At 45.4% G+C, this 26,570-nt stretch overlaps 1 protein-coding gene across 7 annotated transcripts; it reads left to right on the forward strand.

The window, feature by feature from the left end:
- Positions 1 to 1,265: 1,265 nt before the first annotated feature.
- Positions 1,266 to 26,407, forward strand: Znf84 (zinc finger protein 84). 7 transcript variants are annotated; one of them, XM_047561971.1, is made up of 8 exons: positions 1,266 to 1,406; positions 2,117 to 2,281; positions 2,451 to 2,593; positions 2,702 to 2,795; positions 6,994 to 7,191; positions 16,304 to 16,430; positions 17,314 to 17,409; positions 22,359 to 26,407. In XM_047561971.1, exons 5-8 carry the CDS (start codon positions 7,177 to 7,179, stop codon positions 24,338 to 24,340), a joined length of 2,220 nt encoding a protein of 739 aa, XP_047417927.1. In that variant the 5' UTR covers positions 1,266 to 1,406; positions 2,117 to 2,281; positions 2,451 to 2,593; positions 2,702 to 2,795; positions 6,994 to 7,176; the 3' UTR covers positions 24,341 to 26,407. The 7 variants fall into 7 exon arrangements, with proteins under 7 accessions (XP_047417927.1, XP_047417925.1, XP_047417928.1 ...); XM_047561969.1 differs by lacking the exon at positions 2,451 to 2,593 and having other exon boundaries at positions 2,648 to 2,795; XM_047561972.1 differs by lacking the exon at positions 2,451 to 2,593.
- The last annotated feature ends 163 nt before the right edge of the window (positions 26,408 to 26,570 follow it).

Here is a 26,570-nt window from a genome sequence, read left to right on the forward strand (position 1 = left end):
TATCTTCATAGTCATGTGTGTTACAAAGTTTTGGGTGATATTTTAAAAAGCAGAAGTGATGGGAATAAAAATTTGGTACCAGGGGTGGGATGCTACTGCAATAAATACTTAAAACATGGCACTGGGTGTTACCACCCAGAATCTGCCAGGACCTCAAGGAAAATATTAATAAAGCCGGAAGGGCGTTGGAGAGGGTCTTGGCAGAATCTTCATGAAGGAGCTTGCTGGTGAGGGCTTTGAAGGAACATGAGTGAAGTGCTATACAACATGGAGAAAATGGGACTTTGTTCTGTAGATGTAAAATGGAAAACTTACTTACCGAACTCTAATAATGTAGATTCTACCTAGCTTCTCAATGCATATAACAAAATAAGAGCAATGAAGAACTACAAATGAGCCGTTCCATGGAGGAAATGGCTTTCTAATAACATTCTCAGCATAAGCAAGGTCCTTGAAGAGAAGATGAAATGCAGGACAGGCTATAATATCATTAGGTGCGATATCAGAAAGATCTAGAGTTGCATAATGAATCCCTTCAAACAAACAGGACTTCTGAGGGCATGCTTCTGTGGAACCTCTTGCAAACGACAGCGCCAACAGGAATTTAAAAGAAAATTTTTTCTTGGTGCAGGGCATGGCAACCTAGGGCCTTCTGCATGCTAGGCAAGTGCTCTACCGCTGAGCTACATCCTTAGTGAGAGCTGCTGCCTGTTTTACCTCTACTAAAAGTTCACTGAGCCCAATGCACAGAAACATTAATCAGGAGGTAATTTTTGCTAAAGGAGCCTCCCACCGCCTCCCCACCTACCCACAGGCTCCACCCATGGGCGGCTCCCACGGCCCCTCCTTCCCAGGTCTCCTCCCACGGCTCCGTCCACAGGCGACTCCTATGGCCCCTCCCCCAAGGGCTCCTCCCACAGCTCCACCCACGGGCGGTTCCCACGGCCCCTCCTCCCCAGGGCTCCTCCCACGGCTCCACCCACGGGCGGCTCCCACGGCCCCTCCTCCCCAGGGCTCTTCCCACGGCTCCGCCCACAGGTGGCTCCCACGGCCCCTCCTCCCGAGGGCTCCTCCCACGGCTCCACCTACGGGCGGATCCACGGCCCCCCTCCTCCCGGTTTCTCCTACGGGCTGCCCCCGCGCGCGCTCCTGTCGGGCGTCAGCGTTTCGGGCGTGGCGCGCGTCCCGCGGGGCACGCTGGGAGCAGTAGTTCTGCGATCCACTCCGTCGCGCACGCGCTCTCGGCCCGCCCCGCCCCGCTCTTTGTCCTTCGCTGCCCGGAGGCTAGCGGGCAGGCCGCTGTCTCCGCGGGGCCGCGGCCGCCGGCGCGGGGCGGCGTTTTCCCGCGTCTGGTTGGGTTGCGCGACGATGCTCGGGGATCCGGGCGACGAGCTGGCTGAGGGGAGGTGGTGTCTACGACCCGCGTCCGCGGCAGGGCGGGGCGGTAGCGCGGGCGAGAGTTCGGGGGCGCGCGGCGGGGCGGGGCGAGAGCGCGGACGGGCGCGGGGGCGCGCGGCGGGCGGGCGCGGGGCCCGGGCTCGATCCCCGGCGGCCCTCTGCTCCGCGGCATGCCGGTCGCTGCGCTCTGTCGGTGAGCTGGACAGAGCCTGACCCTGGCGGGCCCTTGCTGGCCTGAAGTCGTCTCTGGTTCAAAAGCGGCTTCCTCGAAGAGGAGGAGGCCTTTCCGGCCTTAAAACATGCTGTGTTCCTTTCTTTGTTCCTGCCGGTGGTGCCGGTCCGAGACCGCTCTGCTGGCGGGGGGTTTCTGTGGGTCGAGCACGTGAATGAGGATGTGTACTTCTGTCTTATAAATGTGAAATGTGTGATGAGTTTCCAGCATTTTAATAAGCAGATTAAAATGAGCATTATTCATGATGCATGACAGGACAGGATAGTCTCATTTGGTGCCTTTTAGTCAGCAAATGTATGGACGCTTTTTAATGCATCTTTTTCATATTACTTTTAAAAAATTGAGAAATGTTGCTGTAAGGCGTTACAGTATATCAGTACTGTCTTTCCTTAAAATATTTTGTTCCAAGTGAAGAATTTAAACTTACCCGGAGAGTTTTCTCATCTGGCTCCTGATAACTTGTCTTTCTCTTGCTTTTATTCCTAGTGTGTCCTGGAGATAACAGTTCTGTATAGAGGACTGTCTTTCACCTGTACCCTGAATGTAAACAGAACAGTGGACGCCTTTGCTGACTTGCAGAGGTTGTGGTCACAGGCTCTGAGGCCAACTGCATAGGTCCAGGCCCCAGCTCTGACCCTTCCTGGCATTGTGGTACATGTTGGGCAAGAGGCGAACCTCCTTTCTCTCTCTCTCTCTCTCTCTCTCTCCCTCTCTCTCTCCCTCTCTCTCTCCCTCTCCCTCTCCCTCTCCCTCTCCCTCTCCCTCTCCCTCTTTTTTTTTTTTTTTTTTTTTGTGCCAGTCCTTTTTTGTTTTGATATAGGGTCTCACCAGGTTGATGAAACTGGTGTCAAACTTGTAATCAATCCTCCTGCCTCCGTCTTCTGAGTCCCAGATCCTTGGCATTAAAAGTGCCTGTCTACTTGCTGTTTTTCTGGACTGGGTTTTGTGGGGAATAAACATCTGGTACATAGCAAATAGATTATTTTTTTTCTTTGCTGTTCTTTGATATTCTTTTAGAGTTTGAGGAAGCGTGGAACTGTAGGATGAAAATGCAAGTTGTCCCTTCCACAGATACATTGAGAGCTGCTGTGGCAGAGAGAGGTGCAGTGTTGCACAGGAAATTGCCTCGGTGAAGCCGGTGAAGTTAAAGGAGTCAAATTCTACAGTGAGGGGCTTAAACTTCTTTTGCTGAGGGGTTAAGTGAGGGCTGTCTGTCATAGAATTAGTTCAGGGGTACCCTTCCTCAAGGTCCAACATAGTAAGTGTTTGCTCCGATGAGTAAAGGCAGGTTTGGAGTCTGCAGAATGACGAATATCAGATCCCCCGTCCCCCCGTCCCCCGTCCCCCGTACCAGGGGACTTGAGCCCAGCGCCTCATGCACTGAGCTACATCCCTGCCCTTTTTCGTTGTTATTTTGAGACAGCATATTGCTGAGTTGTCCAGCTGCCTCAAACTTGTGATCATCTTGCCTCAGCCTCCTGAGAAGCTGGGAGTACAGGTGTGTAACCACACCTAGCTTTAGAAATATTTTAAAACTACACAGATTACTTATCACATCCCTTTCACCTGAAATTCTCAACCTTTGATATTCTTTGCAATAAATCTAACTCATGTTCACATATCTCTCCTTTTGACAAGTTCTCAGTGGAACCTGGCTAACCCTTACCAAGTAGTCTTTTACAAGATTATGAAGGAAACTGAAGCTACACTGTGAATTCAGCTATCTGCTGAAGGAAATGATTTGAATGATAAAGAGCTTTATTGTTTACAGTGTAATAATTTTTATTCTGTAAAATGAAGTGAAAACATAATGCAAAGAAAATTATATGTTTGTTGTGTGTTTTCTTGGATTGTGTTAGATCTGTATGTGTGTGCACATGTGACGCAGACTATAATTTTCTAATTGCACAGATGTTTTACCAGTTTTTGTGCTCGGGATTGAATCTGGGACCACGTGCATTAGCACTCTACTACTGATGTACATACCCTACACTTTTTATTCTATTTGAGACAGGGTCTTACTAAGTTGCCCAGGCTGGTTTTGAATTTATGATCTTCCTTTCTTAGCTTCCCAAATAGCTGGGATTACAGGTGTTTTCTTCTTCTTCCTCTTCTCTTCCTTTTCTTCCCCTCTTCCTCCTTCCCCTACCCCTCCTCCATCCTTTCCCCGCCCCTTGTGATATGGAGATTGAGCCCAAGGCTACTCACATGCTAGGCAAGCCCTCTACCACCAAGCTATATCCCCAGCTTCCTGAGTCTCTTAAGAATATTTTCTGTGTGGGGTATGGTGGCACATGACTGTAATCTTAGCAACTCCAGAGGCTGAGACAGGAGGATTGCAAGTTAAAAGCCAGCCTTAGCCATTTAGCAAGACCATTAGCAATTTAGTGAGATCTTGTCTCAAAAAATAATGAGTCATGTGGTGCATACCTGTAATCCCAACAGCTCAGGAGTCTGAGGCAGGAGGATCACAAGTTCAAAGCCAGCCTCAGCAACTTAGTGAGACCCTAAGTAACTTAGTGAGACCTTGTCTCAAAATAAAATATAAAAAGGTCTAGGTATGTGGCTCAGTGGTTGAGTGCCCCTGGGTTCAATTCCTGGCACCAAAAAAAAATAGGAATGGGGATGTAGCTCAGTGGTAAAGGGTCCCTGGGTTAGATCCCCAGTACCAAAAAAAAAAAGAATGTTAATCAGTAGCCACTGTGGTGGCAAATGTCTGTAATTCCAGCTTTTGGGTTGGGGGTGGGGCAGCTGAGGCAGGAAGATTCTAAGTTTGAAGTTAGCCTCAGCAACTTAGACACAGTCTCAAAATTAGTTCAGAGGTGGAACATACCTGGGTTCAGTCTCCAGTACCACCAGGGGGGAAAAAATTAAACCGTGGATTAGCAATAAGAGTTCCTTGTAATGTTTTTCTTATATACATTTGAAAATGTCCTCATTTTACTTTTGCAACAAGAGTTTCTTCTAGTATTTGTGTAATGGTAACTACCAGCCACTGTTCTCAAATGCATGTATTATCACAGTTTAGGGTATGAAGAAGTAACTTGTATAACAGACAAACCTGTCTTTCTGAGGTGGCACTTAGTGAGAATATTATCTGTGTGGGGTGTGGTGTCACAAAAAGATGTGTAAAGAAAGAGCTTTTTGTTGTTTGGGATTGAACCCAGGGGCGCTTAACCACTGACCCCCATCCCCAGCTTGCTTTTATTTGTTTTTTATTTTACAGTTTTTTGAGACAGGGTCTCACTAAGTTGTTCAGGGTCTTGCTAAATTGTTGAGGTTGGCTTTGAACTTGTGATCCTCCTTCATGAGCCTCCCAAGCCTGTGGGATTCCAGACAAAAGCTTGGTTTTTTGGGGGGTCCTGGAGATTGAACTCAGGGGCACTTAACCACTGAGCCACAGCTTCAGCCCTATTTCATATTTTTTATTTAAAGACAGGGTCTAACTGAGTTGCTTAGCATTGCTTAGGCTGGCTTTGAACTCTCGATCTTCCTGCGTCAGCCTCCTGAGCCACTGGGATTATAGATGTGCTTCACTGTGCCCACCAAGTTTTTAAAGTGTTTTTTTTTAAGCGCTGCTTTTTAAGATGATTTAGGGATGATGCAAGCTATTTCTCATTTGTTTTTTTGTAGAAATAAGTGACAACGTATGCTTGGAAATAAGAGCTAATTCCAGAATTTATGGTGTGTGTGTGTGTGTGTGTGTGTGTGTGTGTGTGTACATAAAATATACAAGTGACAAATGATGTGATGATCTTTCTTGGTGGTACATGCCTTGAACACAACAGGAAGGAGAGAAGACATTCTGATTCTGCTTTTTTTAAACTTTGGTACTGGGGATTGAACCCAGGGATGCTTTACCACTGAGCCACATCCACAGCCCATTTTGGCTTTTACTTTGAGACAGGGTCCTGCTAAGTTACTGAGGGCCTTGCTAAGTTGTTGAAGCTGACCCTGAACTTGAAATCCTCCTTTCTCTACCTCCTGAGCCACTGAGATTACAGGTGTGGCCATTGTACCTGGTCTAATTTTGCTCCCTTTTTGAAAAAAAATTTTTTGTAGTGGTAGATGGACACAATGCCTTTATTTATTTATATATGGTGCTAAGGATTAAACCCAGTGCCTCTGAACTACAGCCCTAGCCCCTGATTTTGCTTCCTGATAGCTCTGTAATCATGGGCATGCTCTAAATCACTAAGTCTCAACTTTGTATAAAATGGGGACTGTGTTAAACTCCCTACGGGGCGGGGCGTCTGTGAGAGCTGAAAACTGCCCTGTGTGTTGTCTCATGCGTAGGAGGCAACAGTGTATTAGCTGTTACGGGCACACCAGCCCTTGTCTTCATTTTACTATCTCCTTTGTCCACATCTGCTCTGTCCTCACCAGTCAGGCTCAGAAGAAAAAACGAAGGAATAGGAAGTATAACCATGATAAATATGTGTCGAATTTATCAGGAAGAAAGATTATTTGTTTGGATCAAATAACAAATTTGAGCTCTGCGCTGCTGGAACAGATGGTGCTGAGATCTTACATGTAGTTGCATGAAGGGTGATATAAACTCACCAAAAGAATGCTGATGTTGCCAGTGACGTAAATGACCAGGCAGAGCGCATCTGGGACATGGAGTGTCATGACAGGGGTAGAAGTAGTGTCTCCCAGAAGCACGTGCAGACATCAGCAGAATCACTAGGAGAAGCTGGCCAGTTACCATATTTGGAGATTGTAACACATTTCTTTCAGACATTGATAACCAGTTACAGACAAAACATAGGAGTGCAGGAAGAATATAGAGGATTTTCAGGGGAACCAAGGCTCAGGTGAAGTTTTCTTTTGTAAAACTCTCATAGCCAGTAAAGGGAAAGAGTTGATTAAGAGTCAGATCTGTTTTAATTCAAATCACATAAGCTTTGAAAATTTTTATCTGCCTAAAACAGAGTTGTCCTTTTTTTTTTTTGGTTGCTGGGGATCAAACTCAGGGCCTTGTGCTTACAAGGCAAGCTCTCTACCGACTGAGCTATCTCCCCAGCCCCGTCCTTTTTTTTTTTTTTTTAAATAGAATCTTTGAATGTGATTTGCACTTTGGTGTCCAAGTGAATTTTGAATGAATCTCAGAATTATTTTATTTATGATATTTCTTGTCTGTTTGCAGAGACACAGACTTCTGATATATTTTACTGTGTGCTGCTTATGTTCCTGAGAGACCAGTTTAAACTGTATAGCAAACATACCTGGCCTTACATGGTCATCTATTCCTAGTTCCTAACAGAGGAAGAACATATTTGCATAAAGTATGACGTAGACTAACTAAAAGAATGCATTTGGTGAACATTCCAGTTGAAGCGCATTTGTCTTTGCATCCACAGATCCTGGGTCCCCACCATTAAGCCTGCTCATGTGAGCTAAGAGAGGAGTTCCTGGAGCCAGAAATCACTCACAGTGTAGAAGTCCTAGCCAAGAACTCACCCCAGAGTTTTGGGGCAGAGGCAGAAGAGACCAGAATAGAACAGATCTCACACTTGTGAATCCTCTTCCACAGGCAACAGAAAATGACCACAGTACAGGTGGGTTGTTTATTCATTCCTCATTGTTTTTCCAGGGGATTAGAAGAGATGTACAAGTCTTCCAGTAAAAAGAGAAGTATGAATTGTTAAGAAATCAGGGGGGAAGTAGTCTTAGGATAGAAGATTAGGATGGGGTAAAATTGGAGCAGTGCTATAGTAACTGTAGGGCCTTCAGAAGATCTTAAAGTTTTAATATTTATACACTATAGTGCCCTATATGATTATTGCATTTGAACTGCAAAATTGGCTCTCAAATTTTTGACAGTTGTAAAGATTTATGAATGTTTATATAAGTTGCACAATTCAAAGGAAAAAGCAGATCCTACATAGAAAGTATTTCTCAATCATTAGGTTTCTGTTTTTTTGTTTGTTTTTCCTTGATGAAGTGCTTAAATAAATAATATCCTAGGTAGTGTTCCCAGTAGAAACAGTGTAATAAATGCATGGGGGTGTTTTGTTTTGTTCTGAGGATTGGGAATTAAGCCCAGGGCCTTGCACATATTAGGCATGTACTATATTGCAGAGCTACAGCCCCCACCCAGCATTCACTGACCAGGGGTAATTTCCACAGTATTGCTCAGAGTATGATCTGAGGGAAGAGTGCCAAAGCAGGACTAGTGATTGCTAAGGTCCAGCCCTGGCTGTGCCTGCTAGGCAAGTACTGTACTTGTAGCTACATTCCCTGCCAACTGTGGTTTTTTTGTTCATTTGCCTTTTTAAATTGTGAAGCCCAATTCATATGAAAAAAATATAAATATAAAACTGTTTAATGAATTACTTTATTTTGTTTTATTTTTATGAGGTACTGAGGATGGAACTCAGTGCCTCACATGTGCTAGGCAAGCACTCCCCAGCCCCTATTTACTTAATTTTGTTAGTGTCTTATGGATGAACATGATGGTGAGATTCACGGTGGTATATTCATGTATGTACACAGGAAAATTAGATCAGATTCATTCCAAGGTTTTTCCCTATTCCGTCCCTCCTCCCTCCTTTTGTTTTGCTTTGTCTACTCCTATGATTTTTCTTTATAAGCACCCCCCTCCTGCTTATTCTGGATTAGCTTCTGCATATGAGAGAAAACATTCAACCTTTCTGTGCTGGCTTATTTCACTTAGCATGATAGTCTTCAGTTCTATCCATTTACTTGCAAATGCCACAAAGTCATTCTTCTATATGTCTGAGTAAAACTCCACATTGTATAGATATACCACATTTTCTTTATCTATTCATCTGTTGAAGGGCATCTATTCTAACTTCATAGCTTAGCTATTGTGAATTGTGCTGATTTAAAATCCTTTGGATATATACTGAGGAGTGGGATAACTGGGTCATATGGTGGTTCCATTCTTAGTTTTTTGAGGAATTTCCATACTGCTTTCCAGAGTGGTTGCACCAATCTGCAGTCCCACCAACAATGTACCCTTTTCTCCACATCCTTACCAACATTTATGGTTACTTATATTCTTGATAATTGCCATTCTGATTGGAGTGAGGTGAAATCTCAGTGTAGTTTTAATTTGGATTTCTCTAATTGCTAGAGATGTTGAACATTTTTTCATATAGTTTAGGACCATTTGTATTTTTTCTTTTGAGAAATGTCTGTTTAGTTCCTTTGCCCATTTATTGATTATTTTGGGGGCTTTTTTGGTGTTAAGTTTTTTGAGCTCTTTATATACCCTGGTTATTAATGCTCTCCTTGAGGAACTGGTGGTAAAAACTGTCTCACATTCTGTAGGTTCTCTCTTTGCAATCTTGTTTGTTTCCGTTGCAGTGAGGAAGCTTTTTGATTTGTCATCCCATTTATTGATTTTTTATTTTACTTCTTACACTTTAGGAGTCTTGTAAGGAAGACAGTTCCTGAGCTGACATGTTAGAGTGTTCGGCCTACATTTTCTTCTAGCAGGCATGGGGCTTCTGTTCTAATTCCTAGGTCTTTGATACTTTTTGGGTTGAGTTTTATGGTAAAAGGCTATCTTTTCCAAGGTATGTTTTTGGCACCTTTGTGTAGAATGTGATCACTCTATGTGGGTTTGTCTGTGTGTCTTCATGCCTGTTTTGGTGCTGTTTTTGTTACTGTAACTCTGTAGTATAATTTGAGGTCTGGTATTATGATGCTTCCTGCTTTGCTTTTCTTGCCAAGGAATGCTGTGATTAGTCTGGGCCTCTTGTTTTTTCAAGTGAATTTCATGACTGCTTTTTTCTGTTTCTGTAAAGAACGTCACTGGAATTTTGATGAAAATTGCATTGAATCTGTATAGCAATTGTGGTAGTATGGCCATTTTGACTATATTAATTCTGCCTATCCAAGAACATGGGAGGTCTTTCCATCTTCTAAGGTCTTTTTCAATTTCTTTTTTTAGTGTTCTATAATTTTCATTGTAGAGATCTTTTGCCTCTTTTGTTAGATTGATTCCCAAATATTGTATTTATCTTTTGAGGCTATTGTGAATGGGATAGATTTTTAAATCTTTTTCAGCAGATTTATGATTGGAGTATAGGAACATGTTTGATTTACTGGGTGTGAATTTTATATCCTGCTACTTTGCTAAATTCATTTGTGAACTCTAGAAGTCTTTTGGTGGCATTTTTTGTTTCTTCTAAATATAGAATAATGTCATTTGCAAACACATAATTTGAGGTCTTCCTTTCCTATTCATATCCGTTTAATTTCTTTCTCTTGCCTGATTGACTTGGCTAGAGGTTCCAGAATTGTGTTGAACAGGAGTGGTGACAATGAATATCCTTGTCTTGTTCCTGTTTTTAGAGGGGGCGCTTTCAGTTTTTCTCCATTCAGAGTGATGTTGGCCTTGGATTTGTTGTATATAGTCTTTACGGTGTTGAGGTAAGTCCTTCTATCCCGGGTTTTTCTAGGGTTTTAAACATGAATGGGTGCTGTACTTTGTCAAATGCTTTTTTCTGCATCTATCAAGATAATCATGTCTTTCAGTCTGTTTATGTGGTGATTATATTTATTGATTTCTGTATGTTGAACCAACTTTGCATCTCTGGGATGAACCCCACTTGATCATGGTCCACTATCTTTTTGATGTGTTTTTGTGTGCAGTTTGCCAGTATTTTGTTAAGAATTTTTGCATCTGGGGCTGAGGCTGTAGCTCAGTGGAATTTTCAAGAGGACTTGCCTAGCATGTGTGAGGCACTGGGCTCCAACCTCAGCAACACATAAAAATAAATAAAATAAAAGTATGCTGTCCATCCATAACCACAAAAAAATTAAAAAAAAAGAATTTCTGCATTTGTATTCATCAGGCTTTCTGTCTGATTCTTTTTCAGAATCACTATCCCTTTATTGAGGCGATCTTTTGCTTCCTGTATTTTCCTCTCTGATTTCACTCCTTAGATCATCTTTTAGCTCATAGAACAGTTTAACTATGAATTTTCTAATTCCTTCTCTGACATTTCCTGCACTGTGGTGTCAGTGAAGCCTGTTGTTGAAGCGTTGTGGAGTGTTTGGGATAGTCTGTTCCCTGCTTTTTCACATTTTTGTGTGTTTGCCCATCTGTCAGTGTAGTTGGGACTTCTTTTAAATGAAGGATTACTATGTGAACTTCTTTGGGTTAAGAGCCCTGGGTTGGGTGGCTCTCTGGATAATGATATTTTAATTCAGTGTGTGACCTTGGCTGATCCCAATATCGGCTCCACTTGAAGAGATACCACTGAGCCCTATTTACTGTACCCACTTCTGATCAAGCCTCGCACTTAAACTTTGTAAAAACAAAAACCTGCCGCATTGTTCTCTGGGGTTCCTTGAATCCAGAACATAATAATATTCTGGAACAGGTCAAAAAATTAATAGTTAAATTTAGTAAACTTACTGTCCTTGAGTGAGTGCTAAAAGAGAGAAGGAAGAGAGCTTGGGCATGTGGGGGAATGGGGAAGAAGACTGGGAGAGGGGAGGGGCAGGTAGGCAGTGAGGGCCGTTCCCTGCGGTGGGAGCAGGGAGTAGCTGGCGTTGCGGGAGGTGAGCAGGGCCAGAGAAGCAAGTGCCGCAGAGCCAGGAGAGCAGTGAGGGGCCTCAGGTGCGTTGGGGGACAGTGTGGGCTTCGGGGTTGACAGTCACCCTTCTGTTCAAGAGTTGTTTATATGATCCAAGTTGACTTCAGAGTTGTCCAGGTCTCTGAGGGTGCAGTGTTGTGGGCTGGCTGATTCCAACATCGCAGAAGTTCAGAATGAGGCTCTGGAATGCCTGTGTTTGTTATGGGTCATCAGTGTACCCGCCCCTCTGCCAGGTCCTGGTGGCTGTGTGGGAGCAGGGACTCTGGTGTACCCACCCCTCTGCCGGGTCCTGGTGGTATGTCTGTGGGAGCAGGGACTCTGGTGTACTCACCCCTCTGCCGGGTCCTGGTGGCTTTTCTGTGGGAGCAGGGACTCTGGTGTACCCACCCCTCTGCCGGGTCCTGGTGGCTTTTCTGTGGGAGCAGGGACTCTGGTGTACCCACCCCTCTGCCGGGTCCTGGTGGCTTTTCTGTGGGAGCAGGGACTCTGGTGTACCCACCCCTCTGCCGGGTCCTGGTGGCTTTTCTGTGGGAGCAGGGACTCTGGTGTACCCACCCCTCTGCCGGGTCCTGGTGGCATGTCTGTGGGAGCAGGGACTCTTGTGTGCCCACCCCTCTGCTGGGTCCTGGTGGCTGTCTGGTTAGACCACATTGTGCTTTTTGAACACAGTTTTTGTATATGTTGTTGTTGCTGTCCATTGTCTGTGAGGCGATCTTGTGCTGTTGCACAGACTGGTCTTAAATTCCTGGGCTCAAAGGATCCTCCCATTTCAGCCTTGTGCACCTCTGTGCTCTGTAGTGCCTGTTCTGTTAGGAATTTTTATTCTTTTACTAACCTGTAATGCTGCTCTTTTGTGTCTTCATCAGGTTTGGGAGCCAGGGTCTGCTGACCTTGTGAAATGGTTGAGAAGTTTGTACTTTCTATGTTCTCTGAAAAAAATAAGATCAATATATCCTTTAAATGTTTTGAAAGAATTTGCCATGGGAGCCATCTAGATCTTCAGTTTCCTTTGAAGGAAGGTTCTAAATTGTGTGGTCATTTTCTTTAACAATTAAAGGATTAACTCAGATTTTGTTTCTTTATGTGTCATTTTGGGTGCATTGTTTCTTGGGAAGTATAGCTATATTCATAATATCTTCTTAACAACTTTGCTGATCTATGATCTCAGTAGCATCTAGTCACTTTAGTGTGCAGTTGAGTGATTTTTAAGTAAATTTGTGTTGTATAACCGTTACCACACTTCAGTTCTAGAAGTTTTCCATTACCCCAAAGACTCTGAGTACATTTGTGGCAGTTTCCATTCCTCTCCACAACCTTAGGCAGCTACTAATTTGCTTACTCTCTATATAGATTTGCCTTTTTAGGACAGCTCATGTAAATGGATTTACATAATATGTAGTCTTTGTGTCTGGTGTCTTAGCTTAATGCTTTTGTGGCTTACCCATGTTTTAGCATTTTAGAAATTCATCTATTAATTGACGGGTGGTAGCGTCTTACATAGTTTTATCCATTCACCATTTGGTGGGTATTTGTGTTGCTTTCAGCCCTTGTTGTGAGTGTGCTGCCATGAGCAGCATGTGTAGGTGTCTGTCGACGTATGTCCTCATTCTCCTGTGTGCAGGCCCGAGAGTAGCACTGAGTCCTGCAGCAGACTCCCCGTACCTCGTGGGAAGCAGCCAGGCTCCTGGTGTCCTGGCATCTTCCGTTCCGCCAGCCCACGGTGGGTGGTGTTTCTCCACATCCTGTCCCTGACTTGGTGTCTGATTACCGCCATTCTAGGGAATGTGAGGGTGTCTTATTAGGGCTTTTTACTTTGTATTTCCCTTATGACTGCTTTGTGTGTTTAGTGGCCATTCCCGCATATTTCTGATGAATTGTATTTGGACATTCTGCCTCTCTCTTAATGGGATTGTCTTTTTATTATTGAGTTATAAGACTTGCTTGGGTCAGGTTCTTTGTTAGAAATCTGTGCGCCAACTCCCCTGGAGACTGTGTCTTGTCATTTCTGTTTTCTCTTCTCTCTTTTTGGGGAAAGAGGGTTCTGGCAGTTGAACTTGGGCACTTTACCATTGACCTTTACCATTTACCCAAGCCCTTTAAAAATAAATTTTTTGTTTTTTGAGAAGTGTCTCACTAAATCGCTTGAACTTGTGTCTTCTGACGTGTAAATGTTGTACGTCTTATTTCACTGCCGTTGTGGGAAGTTAGGGCCTTGCCATGGTTTAGTCCCTTTGCTTTCCCTCTTACACAAGGCGCTCCACACGTCGCGTCTGTGTGTGAGCAGCTCTGTCAGAATGTCGAAGTCTCCCCTCCAGTCATCTGTGAATGCTAAGGAACTTGAAAGAACAGTGGATTGTATTTGCCCAGATCTCTGCCAGGTGTGGTTTTTCCAAGTCACACTGGTACCCTTTCCTTTCTATCTGAGCATCTCTCACTGCTAATTCTTGCAGAACAGGCTTGTTGGGTTTGAATTCTTTTACTTTCTTTCATAAAAGTTGTTTCATCCTCATTCCTGATGAGTATTTAAGCTAGGGACAGAATTCTGTGCTTATAGATCTCTCCTTTTTGTATTTAGAAACATTCCACTTCCTGCCGGGTGTGGTGGGGCTCACGCCTGTAATCCCAGCAGCTCAGGAGGGTGGCAGGAGGATTGCAAGTTCAAGGCCAGCCTCAGCAACTTAGCAAGACCTTGTCTCAAAATAAAAGATTAAAAGGGTTGGGGATATGGTTAAGTGCCCCTGGGCTCAAGCCCCAGTGCTCCCACCCCACCCCCACTCCTCAAAAGAAAGAAATATTCCACTTCTTTCTGGCCTCAGCTTTCTAAGACAAACTTGCAGCTACTGGAATTGCTGTTACCTATGAATGGTTCCACATTTTTCTTTCATGAAATTGTTTGTGTTTACCTGTTTTGGAGTCCACTGAGCTGCTTCAGTCTAGGCGTACACCTTTGGCTGGTTTTAGGGAGCATGTGGCTGTCGTCTCTGGAAATTCTCATCTGTGGTACTCTTTTCTGTTTCTGGGACTCCGGTGGCACTCATACTGCTTCCCAGGCTCTGCCAGTGTAGCGGGCAGAGTGGCGCCGGGCCTGAACCCAGGAGTCCTCTACCCTGAGAGGCATCCCCAGTCCCTTTTTTTTTTTGGAAAGGGTCTAGCTGAGTTGTCTAGGCTGGCCTTGAATTTTTGATCCTCCTGTCTCAGCCTCCTGGGTAGCTGGGATCACGGCATGCTCCACTGCACCTGGGAAGCTCTGTCAATTTTTAAGTCCTTTTCCATCTGTTGTTTAGAATGATTGCTTCTTGTTGATTTGTCTTCAGATTCACTGATACTCTCAAGGTGAACAGTGTGCATTTGGCGATACTCTTCTCAGGTTTAAAACGTTTTTTTCTGATGCGACTCTTTATTTTTTAAATTTGTGTTTTCTTTTGCTCTCAGGAGACTGGGACAAATTCATCTTGGTACAGTATCGTCACCTTTTGAAAGCCTGCCTTTGACAGTGTCACCTCCCTTCCTGTAAAGTCTTCCATGGCTAACTGTCAGTGGCAAGACCACACATTCCTGTTGACCCTGGTGCCCCTTCCACTGCGGCCTGCAGTCACTGTCCCGTGCCCGCCTCCCCACTCTGCTGAAGTGTCTGCTCCTCAGCTCCAGTGGTTGGTTTGATTTTTGTTTTTTGGCTGTGCTGAGCATCGACCCCAGGGCCTCACAGTCAAAGCAGGTGCTTTACCTGAGCTGACCCCACAGCTGGGCCCAGGCAGTGCTTTCTCCTGTGTGGGGGCTGCTGCCTCCAAAGATGCCTCTGTACCCTCTCTTTTGTGGACACTTACTAGTTTCCTGAAATGGGTGTGAAGCTTCACCTGCTCCAGGGAGCCAGGTTTGCAGTCAGTAGAGGCACCTCCTGCTCTACTTGGCATGAAGCCTTCCCTCTCTGCTTCGCTACGAGGACAGCTTGTTCCATCGCAGGTGAAGGTGCTGCAGCCCTCTGTACAGTGAGGTAGGTTTTGAGGGTGCTGTTGTCGCTTGCTGCCGCCTCATCCAGTGCCACATTTGAGGTTCACATAAGATGTGTCGTTGGTTCTGGTAATTTAAAGTCGCCTGTTCCATGCCTAGCATGTGGGAGGCCTTGGGTTTGATTCCCAGCAACACAAAAAATAAATAAATAACGGTCACCTCTCTAGTTTGCCTGTGCCGTGTAGATGAAAGGGTGCGTGTTCATTGATGACGTTGATCGCAGAAGATACGAGGCAGAGGGAACAGTTTTTGTGGTGGCACAGGCCTGTGATCCCAGCAACTCAGGAGGCTGAGGGAGGAGGACTGTAAGTTCAAGGCCAGCCTCAGCAACTTAGCGAGACCCTGTCTCAAAGTAAAATAATGATGAGCGGGGATGCAGCTCAGTGGTGGAGCAGTTGCCTAGAATGCACGGATCTGACTGCAGCCTTAGGTATTGTTGCGCCCAAAGGCTCGAGACCCCACAAGGACCACCAGAGACCACGATCAATGCAAGCAGCAAAGAGTCATTTATTAGCAAGTTCGAACCTGGTCCTCTGCATCCTTAACCAGTGACGCCAAGAGAGGCCCCGAGCCCTCGTTAGCAGGGTTTTTATAATGAAAGGCAAGCAGTTTTACAGTGTTCTTTTAATTGGTTAACATTTGAACAGCTAAACATTAGTCCTCCTCTGGTTGGGTCTGGCCAATCTATTTGATTCTCATTGGGTCCTGCCAGAACTGAACGGTCCTAGTGGAAGAAGGGAGGAGGGAAGGGGTGAACTATGCAGGAGATGAGTCGGGGCTAAGCCCCACTCCCGTCCTTGATGGATAAGGTCTCCAGGCAACCGCACATTCCTCGGACAAATATCTCTTAACAACCTTGGTAAGCACAGGGGCCCAGCAGTCCTGTTTGTCCTTGAGACAGTTAGCAGCACAGATACTACCCTGCTCTCCACAGTATCATTCCTGTCCACCTGCCACCTCCAAAAGAAAAAAAAAAACATTGTTGTCTGTATGGCACACAGCCGTGAGAGCAGCGTGCAGGGCCTCGGCACATCCTTCCTGTATCAGGTGATGACCGCTCTGGCTTACTGGGATCGTGCTCTTTCAGGAATCGTTCTCCTTTGAAGATTTGTCTGTGGCCTTCACCCAAAAGGAATGGCTATTGCTGGGTCCCCATCAGAAGGACTTGTACAAGGACGTCATGCTGGAGAACTACAGCATCCTAGTGTCACTGGGTAAGAAGCTTCCTCAGGGGCCTCAGAGTATGTCCAAGCCTTTTCTTTTCTTTTTTCTTTTTTTATAAAGTTGCTTAATGGTATAAGCTTCTGAAATTTTTAATGATTTTGGACCAGAATTTGAGAAATTAAAATTCTGGAGCTATGACAGCAAGAAAGTGTCTGGATCCCACTAATGAAATCTTGAGTTCATTACCAGCCTCCGAACCTAAGTGATGATATCGTTGGGTGGGCTATAGTGCACACCACACAGGCCCTGTGTGCCTTGCAGGGAGCCCATCCATTTTGTCATTAGAGCAGTCCTGTGTGGCAGGTACCATGATGATCCTTTTTTCCTGATAAGAAAATTGAGGCAGCCGGGTGAGGTGGTTCACGCCTGTTATCCCAGCAGCTTGGGAGGCTGAGGCAGGAGTATTGCAAGTTCAAGGCCAGCCTCAGCAAAAGAGAGGCACTAAGCAACTCAGTGAGACCCTGCCTCTAAATAAAATACAAAATAGGGCTAAGGACGTGGCTCAGTGTTTGAGTGCCCCTAAGTTTAATCCCTACTTACCCCCCCACCAAAAACAAAGAAGAAGAAGAAGAAAGAAAAAGAAAATTGAGGCAAAGGGAAGTTGAGAAGTTAACTAACTGTCCCAGGGACTGAGAGCTAGTAGTCAAAAGAGGCTGGAGTTGAACCCTGCATTGTGGCTCCCAAGACTGTTGAATGGTTTGAACTTGGATCATAGAAATCAAAGATCCTTAGACCTGTTAGCTGTGCAGGGCTGCCATTGCCTTTGAGAATTGCCTGCTCTGAGATGCAGACTCTCTGTTAAGTCCTGCTGCTTCTCCAGAGGCTCTAAAACCCAGGAACCAGACCCATGGCCTTCATGATTTCCCCCAACAGGCTATGAAGTTGTGAAACCAGATGTCATCTTCAAGTTGGAGCAGGGCGAAGAGCCGTGGGTGGTAGATGGAGACACTGCACATCCAGACTCTCCAGGTGAGCGTGAGAGAGCCAGGAGGACAGGTAGAAGTAGAAGTCCAGCCTCAGCTGAGCAGTGCTGGCTTGGGCATCTTCGAAACCTGCTCTTTTCAAAATCACTACACTGGCATGGTGCTTGGGAGCAGTTGACATCAGCTGCTCAGGTGAATGGCAGTCAGAGGTGGCTTCTTGGTTTGCAGCTTAGGATCAAACCTGTCTTCCTCCTCAGAGCCCTGGGGTTATGCCCTGCCTTTGAACGCAGGTCTTTACTCGTTTGATCTGCTCTCCCCTGGTGCGTGGGATCTTTTCTTCCTTCCCCTGTGGTCAAAGACACCTGCTTGTGCATTGCAGCGCCTTAATTTTTCCTTCAACATGGGAGCACCCTGTGAAGCGCAAGTTCAGAATCACTGTACTAAACAATGGAGCCATCACCCTGCAGGTGTTTCTGAACCTGGCGGAGGAGCGTGGGTGAGGCAGTAGTAGCATTTCCCGCAGACTTCTTCTGAGGGCCTCCCCAGTAGGACAGCATGTTGTCATTGGTCTGTTTTCTCCCCTTCCTGCAAATTTATGGCAGCCCATTGAAACACTCCTTAGCGTTTGCAGACTTGTAACGTCTGTTCTCTGTATCTGAACTCTGGATTGTGCTGTGCTAGCTGTCTTTGTCCTCTGCAGGAACAGTGTGTACTCTCCTCATGGGAAATGTTCCTGGACTCCAGCCTACATTGTTCTCACCCTTTTCTGAAGTCCCATCCCAGACCTGGTCCCAGTATTGCAATATTTTTTATTTGGTTGGTTCCTGAGGTTTTTTTGTACATGTATATGCAAAGACCTGTAATTTTGTTTCTCTGCTTTACTATGGAATGCACAGTATCCATTCATTTTCTCCCACAAGCATTATTTTAATGCAGAGGAAAGACTGGCACATTATCTGGGTATTTTTTCCAGCTGTTGGTATCATGAATCTACATCAAAAGCATTCAGTAGAGTGTTTAAATCTGGTGTGGTAGGATCATATTTGTGAGTTGAGAGATGTCTTGCAGTTTTTATTGCCACGTCTAGTTGAGACCCACTACTTTAATGATCACTGGAAACAATTCCAGAACGTGGAGCTTAGTGTGTTGGTCAGCTTGGCACTGCTGTGACAAATGCTCGAGAAAAATAAGAGGAGGAAAGGTTTATTTTATTTATTTATTTTTATGCTTTAAATCTTAGATGGACACAGTACCTTTATTTTTTTTATTTTTATGTGGTGCTGAGGCTGGAACCCAGTGCCAGGCAAGCGCTCCACCGCTGAGCTACAAGCCAACCCCAGATTGATTAATTTGGCTCAGGGTTTCAGAATGAGTCCACGGTGGGCTGGCTCCATTGCTCTGAACTGAGGTGAGGGAGAATGTCATGGTGCCAGGCGTGCAGAGGACAGCTCTGCCCGTGGCAGCTGGGAGCAGAGAAGGGGATGGGGCTGGGGAGAAGGTGAGCTCAGGGCACCCGAGACCTCCTTTCTCAGCCAGGGCCACCGCCCAGCGGGTTACTCCACTGATGACGTCAGAGTCACTCCACAAAGCCCCACCTCTGAACCCTGCTACACTGGGGACCATGCTTCCATCACAAGACTGGGGGGCATTCCAGATCCAAGCCATACACTTTGTTAAGAAGATGAGACATTTGCAGTTGGCTTTTGTTTTCTTAATTTTTTGTTCAGCATTTAAACATTGAATGTTCACGTTTTGTTGCAAGGCAGTGCAGTGCAAAGTTAATTGTCAAAATTAATTATGCAAACAGTGATTGGTTATAGGTGTCCACAGACCACCCCCATGTTCAGAGTCATAAGAAGGGCTCCAGGAACCCAGCTTGTAGTTGTCCTTATGGTTGGGGTTTATTTCTCTACCTTACTGAGACTGGATCATAGAAAGAGGCCCAGGCAGTCTGAAGGGACCAGTGTACTAGCTTCCGTGACCCCCATGGTGATCACACATTGCACTCTCCTGCAGCAATATGTAGTAGTAACAGCTGTCCAGTTTGTCCGCCCAGGGCAGCCCCTGAGGGCCTCACTGTTTGTGGTCTCCTGTGAGCTGGCAGGTACTGCTCTGACGCCCTCCGCCAACAGACCCAGAAGTCTTAACTCCAGGTGTGTGTCCAGGCCCGGGAGCCTCTTGCCAGTTACAGATGGTGGGAACACTCTTCAAGCCCCGTCACAGTCAGTAGCCGAGGGCCAACTGTGTAGGCAGGCTTTCTCTGGAGAGCACTCGCTTTTCTGCGCTAAATACCTGCTGGTCTCTGCTGCTTTTTAAGCACTGAGCCAGATGCCCTGGGCATAGTAGGGGCAGTAGGGATGCGTTTCCTCCTTGCATAATGCTCACTTTGTAGTGGAAAGGTGAAAGAACAGGAGAGCAAATAACCCAGGTCAAGTTCAGACCCTGGCATGGCTGCTGTGGAAGTCACATTTCACAACAGAGAATGTATTAGTCTCCTCAGGCTGCCACACGAAATACCACAGAAGGAACGACTTAAACAATGGAAGTTTATTTCTTAGGCTAGGTGTGATGGTGCATGCATGCCTGTAATCCTACCAACTTTGGGAGCTGAGGTAGGAGGACTGTAAGTTCAAGGCCAGCTTCAGCAACTTAGAGAGACCCTGTCTCAAAATAAAAAATAAATGAAGAGCTGAGGATGTCACTTAGTGGTTAAGCACCCCTGGGTTCAATCCCTAATACCGAAAAAAAAAAAAAAAAAAAAAAGAAGTTCATTTCTCAGTTTGGAGGGTGGGGAATCCAAGATCCTGGTGCCAGCTCTCCGGCAAGGGCTGTCTTTCTGGCTTGCAGACACCTGCCGTCTGCTGTGTATGACCTTTCTTCAGTGCATGCTGGTGGGGAGACAGTGCTCTCTGCTCTCTTTTTTAAAAATTATTGTTTTAGTTGTAGATGGACACAACACTTTTATTTATTTATCTTTATGTGGTGCTGAGGGTCCAACCCAGTGCCTCACGTGTGCTCGGTAAGCGCTCTGCCACTGAGCCCCAGCCCCAGCTCTCTGGTGTCTCTTATGGAGACACCGATCCTGTCAGTTCAGGGTTCCATTCTCTTGGCCCTTTTGACCTTCATCTTTTCCAAATGCAGACACAGTGGGGGCTTCACATATGATTTTTGAGGGAATAACTTGTAGTCCATGGCAGAATAATGAATGTGGAGAAGCTGGGTCTAGACAAGAGCACTGTGAAATGAGCAAGCTGTGTGAAGACTGGGAAACTGTCCCCAAAAGGAATGACAGATAAGAATGTCAGAGGTCAGGAAGAGGCGTAATGACTTTAAGGAACAGCATGGAAGCCTGTGTGGCTGGAGGCCAGTGTTCTGGGAGCCCTAGAGTGACCGGGAGGGGCAGAGACCAGGGCCTGTGTCTACGTAGAGGCAGTGATCGTGAAAGAGTTTTTTCTCCAGTGATTCTTTGTCTTTCTCTTTACAATCCTGGGTGGGATCAAGGATCAAGTGTGCCAGGCGGGGCTCTGCCACTGAGTTGCAGCCAGCCCACTCAGGCACGATAAAGGAGCTGGGAGGGCTGGCATGTGACCTAGAGGTGGGGTGCTCGCCTGCTCTGTGGTGGGCTCTGGGTTAGCTCCCAGGACCACACACACTCAAGAGGAGTTAGGATTGATTCATAATTTTAAATGAAAATAAAATTACCTCATTACGCTTTTGAAAGTTTAATCTGTGCACAGATTGGAAGATGTAACTAGACGAAGATGTGTTTAGAAGATGGTAAAACCTGCTGGTGGTGCATGCCTGTAATCCCACAGGAGGATCAGAGTGTTGAGGCCAGCCTCAGCAATTTAGCAAGGCCCTCTCTCAAAGTAAAAAAAATAAAAAGGGCTGGGAATGTGACTCTGGTAAAGTGCCTCTGGGTTCAGTTACCAGTACCAAAACAAACAAACAAACAAAAAAACCCAAAGTTTTCACATTACTGATTGTGTTTCATGACTCAATTGACTTCACAAAAATTCTGAGTTTTTATTGAAATACAGGCCTTTTGAAGAGCACTTACAGCAATGAGTGTTACGTTACGTGGTTGTATTGTGAGGATAATGGAAATAGAGCGACATAAAAAGTTATCGTCCAACTCAGAACATTCTAAAAAATGGGAACTCAGGTCTTGGGGCAATGTCAGCGAACTGTTGTGTGGATTTCAAAGCTCTGTGCCTGAGAGTTTGCGTGAAAGTGAGCGTGTTTTGAAATGTGGTGCATGGAACAAGCGTCTGTTGGTAGTAATGTGAGAGATGTGTGTGGCAAATTTAAATCAAACTTCCAGAGCACCTGCAGAGGGGGAAAATACACGCAGTATTTCCCATTCTTAAAGCCTGAAGTGGCTGTAGGCAGTCACTCCAGTTCATTCATCATTGGTTGTGTTTTGTATCATCTGTTCCCTGTCTCTCCTGCTATTGGTTCTCCTGGGTCGCAGTCCCATGGTATGCAATGAGTGAGCACTGAGTGAGGTGCTTCTTCCAGCCTCCTGTCTTTACTTCTGATTGCTCTTCCTGCATGTTTTTTTGGTGCTGGTGGGGTACTAGAGTTTGAACCCAGGGGTGCTTGACCACTGAGCCACACCTCTTCTGTTTTTTATTTTGAATTGGAGTCCCATTAAGCTGTTTAGGCCTTGCTGAATTGCTGAGGCTGGCCCCACACTCGTGATCCTCCTGCCTCCCAGGTTGCTGGGATCACAGGTGTGCGCGACTACGCCTGGGTCTTCCTGCACTTTTCACATTTTTCTTTGATAAACTTACGCCTGGCAAGAGCCAAAGGTAAGTGTAGGTCTGTTCTGTTTTCACTGCTTCCTGTATTTTTCAGTACCTGGAGGGTAAGCATTCCATTTGGGGAGTCATTTCATACTCAGAAGCTAAGCCTTAAAAAGCAGTCAGCATAGCATTTTTGGTGTTTTATTTGGTCAAGCACAACCAAACAGGTGTTTTGTTTCCTTTATAGAAGTCTGGCAAGTAGGTGGTCACATGATGTGGCACCAGGATGACCAAGACAAGCTTAAAAATGTGAAAAGAGGTCATGAATGGGATGCATTTGGAAAACATTTCAATCCAAGCATGAACTTTGTTCCTTTAAGTAAATCAAACAATGGAAGTGACTTAGATGGATTGATTTTAAGACATCATTTAGATTTGCTTATTCCAAAAGCAGATTATGGAAGAATGGAATCAGATGACTTTCACGTATTTGATAAATTGTTTCTCAACACTGAACCTGAGGAAGCTGATTCTTGGTTGAAATACTATGAATGTGATAAATGTGGTAATGATAGCTTTAAAAAGTCGCAGATTGTCATTTTCCATAGAACTCGTTTAGGGGAGAAACTCTATGAATGCAGTGAATGTAGGAGACGCTTCAGTAAAAAATCCAGCCTCATTAAACATCAGAGCAGACACGTAAGAGAGACTGCCTACGGCTGTGCTGACTGCGGCAAGACCTCTCCCCAGAAGGCACAGTTTGCCACACATCACAGAACCAGTACAGGAGAAAAACCTTACGGCTGCGGCCAGTGTGGGAAAGCCTTCTCCCAGAAGTCTCAGCTCACGTCCCACCAGAGGACACACACAGGAGAGAAGCCCTACGAGTGTGGCAAGTGCGGGAAAGCGTTCTCCCGGAAGTCGCACCTCATCTCTCACTGGAGGACACACACGGGAGAGAAGCCCTATGGGTGCAGTGAGTGTGGGCGGGCCTTCAGCGAAAAGTCGAACCTCATCAACCACCAGAGGATCCATACGGGAGAGAAGCCCTTCGGATGCAGGGAATGTGGGAGAGCCTTCAGCAGGAAGTCGCAGCTGGTCACCCATCACAGGACTCACACGGGAACCAAGCCCTACGGGTGTGCTGATTGCAGGAAGGCGTTCTTTGAGAAATCAGAACTCATCAGACATCAGACTGTGCACACTGGAGAGAAACCCTATGAATGCAGTGAATGTAGGAAAGCCTTTCGAGAGAGGTCAAGCCTCATTAACCATCAGAGAACCCATACTGGAGAGAAGCCACATGGATGCATCCAGTGTGGGAAAGCCTTCTCCCAGAAGTCACACCTCATGTCACACCAGATGACACACACAGGGGAGAAACCTTTTGCATGCAGTAAATGTGGGAAAGCCTTCAGCAGGAAATCCCAGCTCGTTAGGCACCAGAGGACTCATACTGGAGAAAAGCCCTATGAGTGCAGTGAATGTGGGAAAGCCTTCAGTGAAAAGTTAAGTCTCACCAATCATCAGAGAATTCATACTGGAGAAAAGCCGTACGTGTGCAGCGACTGTGGGAAAGCCTTTTGTCAGAAGTCCCATCTCATTTCACATCAGAGGACACACACAGGAGAGAAGCCCTACGAGTGCACAGAATGTGGGAAAGCCTTCGGTGAGAAGTCCAGTCTTGCAACTCACCAGAGAACTCACACGGGAGAGAAGCCCTACGAGTGCAGAGACTGCGAAAAGGCCTTCTCCCAGAAGTCCCAGCTGAACACGCACCAGCGAACTCACACAGGAGAGAAGCCCTATGCGTGCAGTCTCTGTACAAGAGCGTTCTTTGAGAAATCCGAGCTAATCAGACATCAGAGAACTCACACAGGAGAGAAGCCTTACGAATGCAGCGACTGTGGAAAAGCCTTCAGGGAGAAGTCCAGTCTCATTAACCACCAGAGAATACACACAGGAGAGAAGCCCTTCGAGTGCAGGGAATGTGGCAAAGCCTTCTCTCGGAAGTCACACCTCGTCCCACATCAGAGGACACACACGGGTGAGAAGCCCTACGGATGCACTGAATGTAGGAAAGCCTTCTCTCAGAAGTCACAGCTTGTTAATCATCAGCGAATCCACACGGGAGAGAAGCCTTACCAGTGCAGTCAGTGTGGGAAGGCCTTCCCACAGAAGTCCCAGCTCATTAATCATCAGAGAACTCACACAGTGAGGATGACCTAGGTGTGCCCCTGCCCCACTGTGACTTTTTTACAGATCTCACCTCATTGCACTTCAGAAAATGCAGTTATGGTGATTTTTCAGATGACAGGCACATCACATTATGCATCAGAGTGTTCCTTCAGATCAGAACTCTGTAAACGAAGCCACGTAGGGAAAGGCCTCAGCAGGAGGCAGGCGAGCGTGCTTGCACACCAGCCTTCATGGAGCAGAATGCACCTACGAATGCAGTGAGTCCCGAACAGTGGTCAAGCCTTGTGCAGTGGAAAATCCCAGCCAGGGAAATCCCATGATATCAGAAAGCCTTCCAGAGGTCAGATCTCATCAGCTGTTGAACAGTCCACTGGGGATGAGTGATGACTCCCAGAGTACAGCAAGCGAGGCGGCACTTTTATGGAGGAACAAGAGCTTGTTGTGCATGAGAATATGCCCCCAGGAGTGGATTTCTGTGACATCACTGTCTATGGGACACGCACCCACACAGTGTGTACTTTAGAGAGTCCGTGTTGTAGATAAGCCCAAGAATGACCTTGGAAACGTGCGCCCTTGGAGTAATGCTGTTATGAAACCTCACACTTAACGACATGGGAATGAACAGTCCCAGTTCTAAGTGGATGACAGGTGTTTCCTCTGAAGTAGGAAGTTTTAAAAATATGTGAATAAATTGAATCATTGAAACATCTGAACAGTAGGTTTCTTAGTGGTGTTTATGACTCATTGTCCTCTGTCATGTGACACTTTGTAGTTGGGCATTGCAGGTAGTCGTTTTATGTAATTGGAAGCATGAAGCATACATAGCTTATAGTGCCTCTAATGTGTGTCAAGACACTACATATCCCTGGCTTTTTTTTCTGAATACTGTGAAAAGGATAACTGATTTAACATGGCTTTTTGCTAGAATCAATAGATTAGGCAATAATAATACTTTTTTTTTTTTACTGTTTGTTGGCATCTACAGGGATCTGTTGTTAATATTGACCTTCCTCTTCAGTAACAAGTGGATATTTCATTAGTCTCCAGTGCCCTCATTATCATATGAAATCCCGTCAGTGCACATGCAGAGGCAGCAACCAAGAGTAGCAATAGTGATACAAGATACTGAAGAAAGGGTGGTGAGCTGTAGTCCTAGGCACGCAGACTCCTGAAGGAAGGCTGTGCCTCAGGCTCTGCCCGTGCTAGTGGGATGCCACCCTTCTTCCTGCTTAGTGCTGCAAAACCCAGGCTCAGCTTGCCTTCAGCCTGCTGTGAGGAAACATGGCTGCTCTGCCGCGGCTGTGCTTGGTGTTTCACAGGACACCTCGTAAGGTGCTTGGCTGGGGCTGTCCCTCATGGTGGAGCGCTTGCCTACTGGGTTCGACCCTCAGCACCACATACAGTAAATGCATAAAAAATGCCATGTCCATTTACAGCTAAAGAAGTATTTTTAAAAAATTAGTTGGAAAATCAATTATTTAAGTCAGAGTTGAGAAGATGTAAAATACAAAGAATTTTGTGGTGAAATATTCTGTAACGTTCAGGGAAGCCGCCTTTGCCTTCCTGCATGTTTCTGTGACTACTGGAAAAGTATCAGGAAACAGGATTTCTGTGGCTTCTGCATCTGCCATACTTGTGTTTCTCCTTCTTTCACCAGCGCTGATATTTCTGTGGGAACTTCCTGTGGGAATTTGGCATCCCTTAGCTAAATTGGAATTTGTAGTGCATTCTCTTTGTAATGTTCAAAAAAGTCTGAACATGGAGCTTGATTCCAAACTTGGGAAATTCAAGACTTCTCTTACACAGAAATTGTTTTATCAGTATAGTTTATGTGCTTTCAATTCTAATCATATTTTTTTTTAATTACCAATTTTGCAATGTGGTTGGGAAGTTAAGACATTAGATAAATGAGAGTAAATTTCTAAACCAACATAACAGAATTTCAACATCCAAATAGTCCCCACTCTTTTCTCATAGTAATTTTTTGTTTGTTTGTTTTTTGGTGATGCTGGGGATTGAAACACAAGGCCTTTGGCATGCGAGGCAGATGTTCTTTCATTCAGCTATACTGACCTCAGTCCCTCTCATATATGTGTGTGTGTGTATATATATATATATATATATTTTTTTTTTTTTTTTTTTTTTTTTTTTTTTGGCCAGGGATTGAATCTAGGGGCGCTTAACCACTGAGCCATGTCTCCAGCCCTTGTTATTCTTTATTTAGAGACGTGATCTTGCTGAGTTGCGAGGGCACTAAGTT

The sequence above is a fragment of the Sciurus carolinensis genome, chromosome 8 (genome assembly GCF_902686445.1).
Source record: "Sciurus carolinensis chromosome 8, mSciCar1.2, whole genome shotgun sequence".
NCBI classification, from domain to species: Eukaryota; Metazoa; Chordata; class Mammalia; order Rodentia; family Sciuridae; genus Sciurus; species Sciurus carolinensis.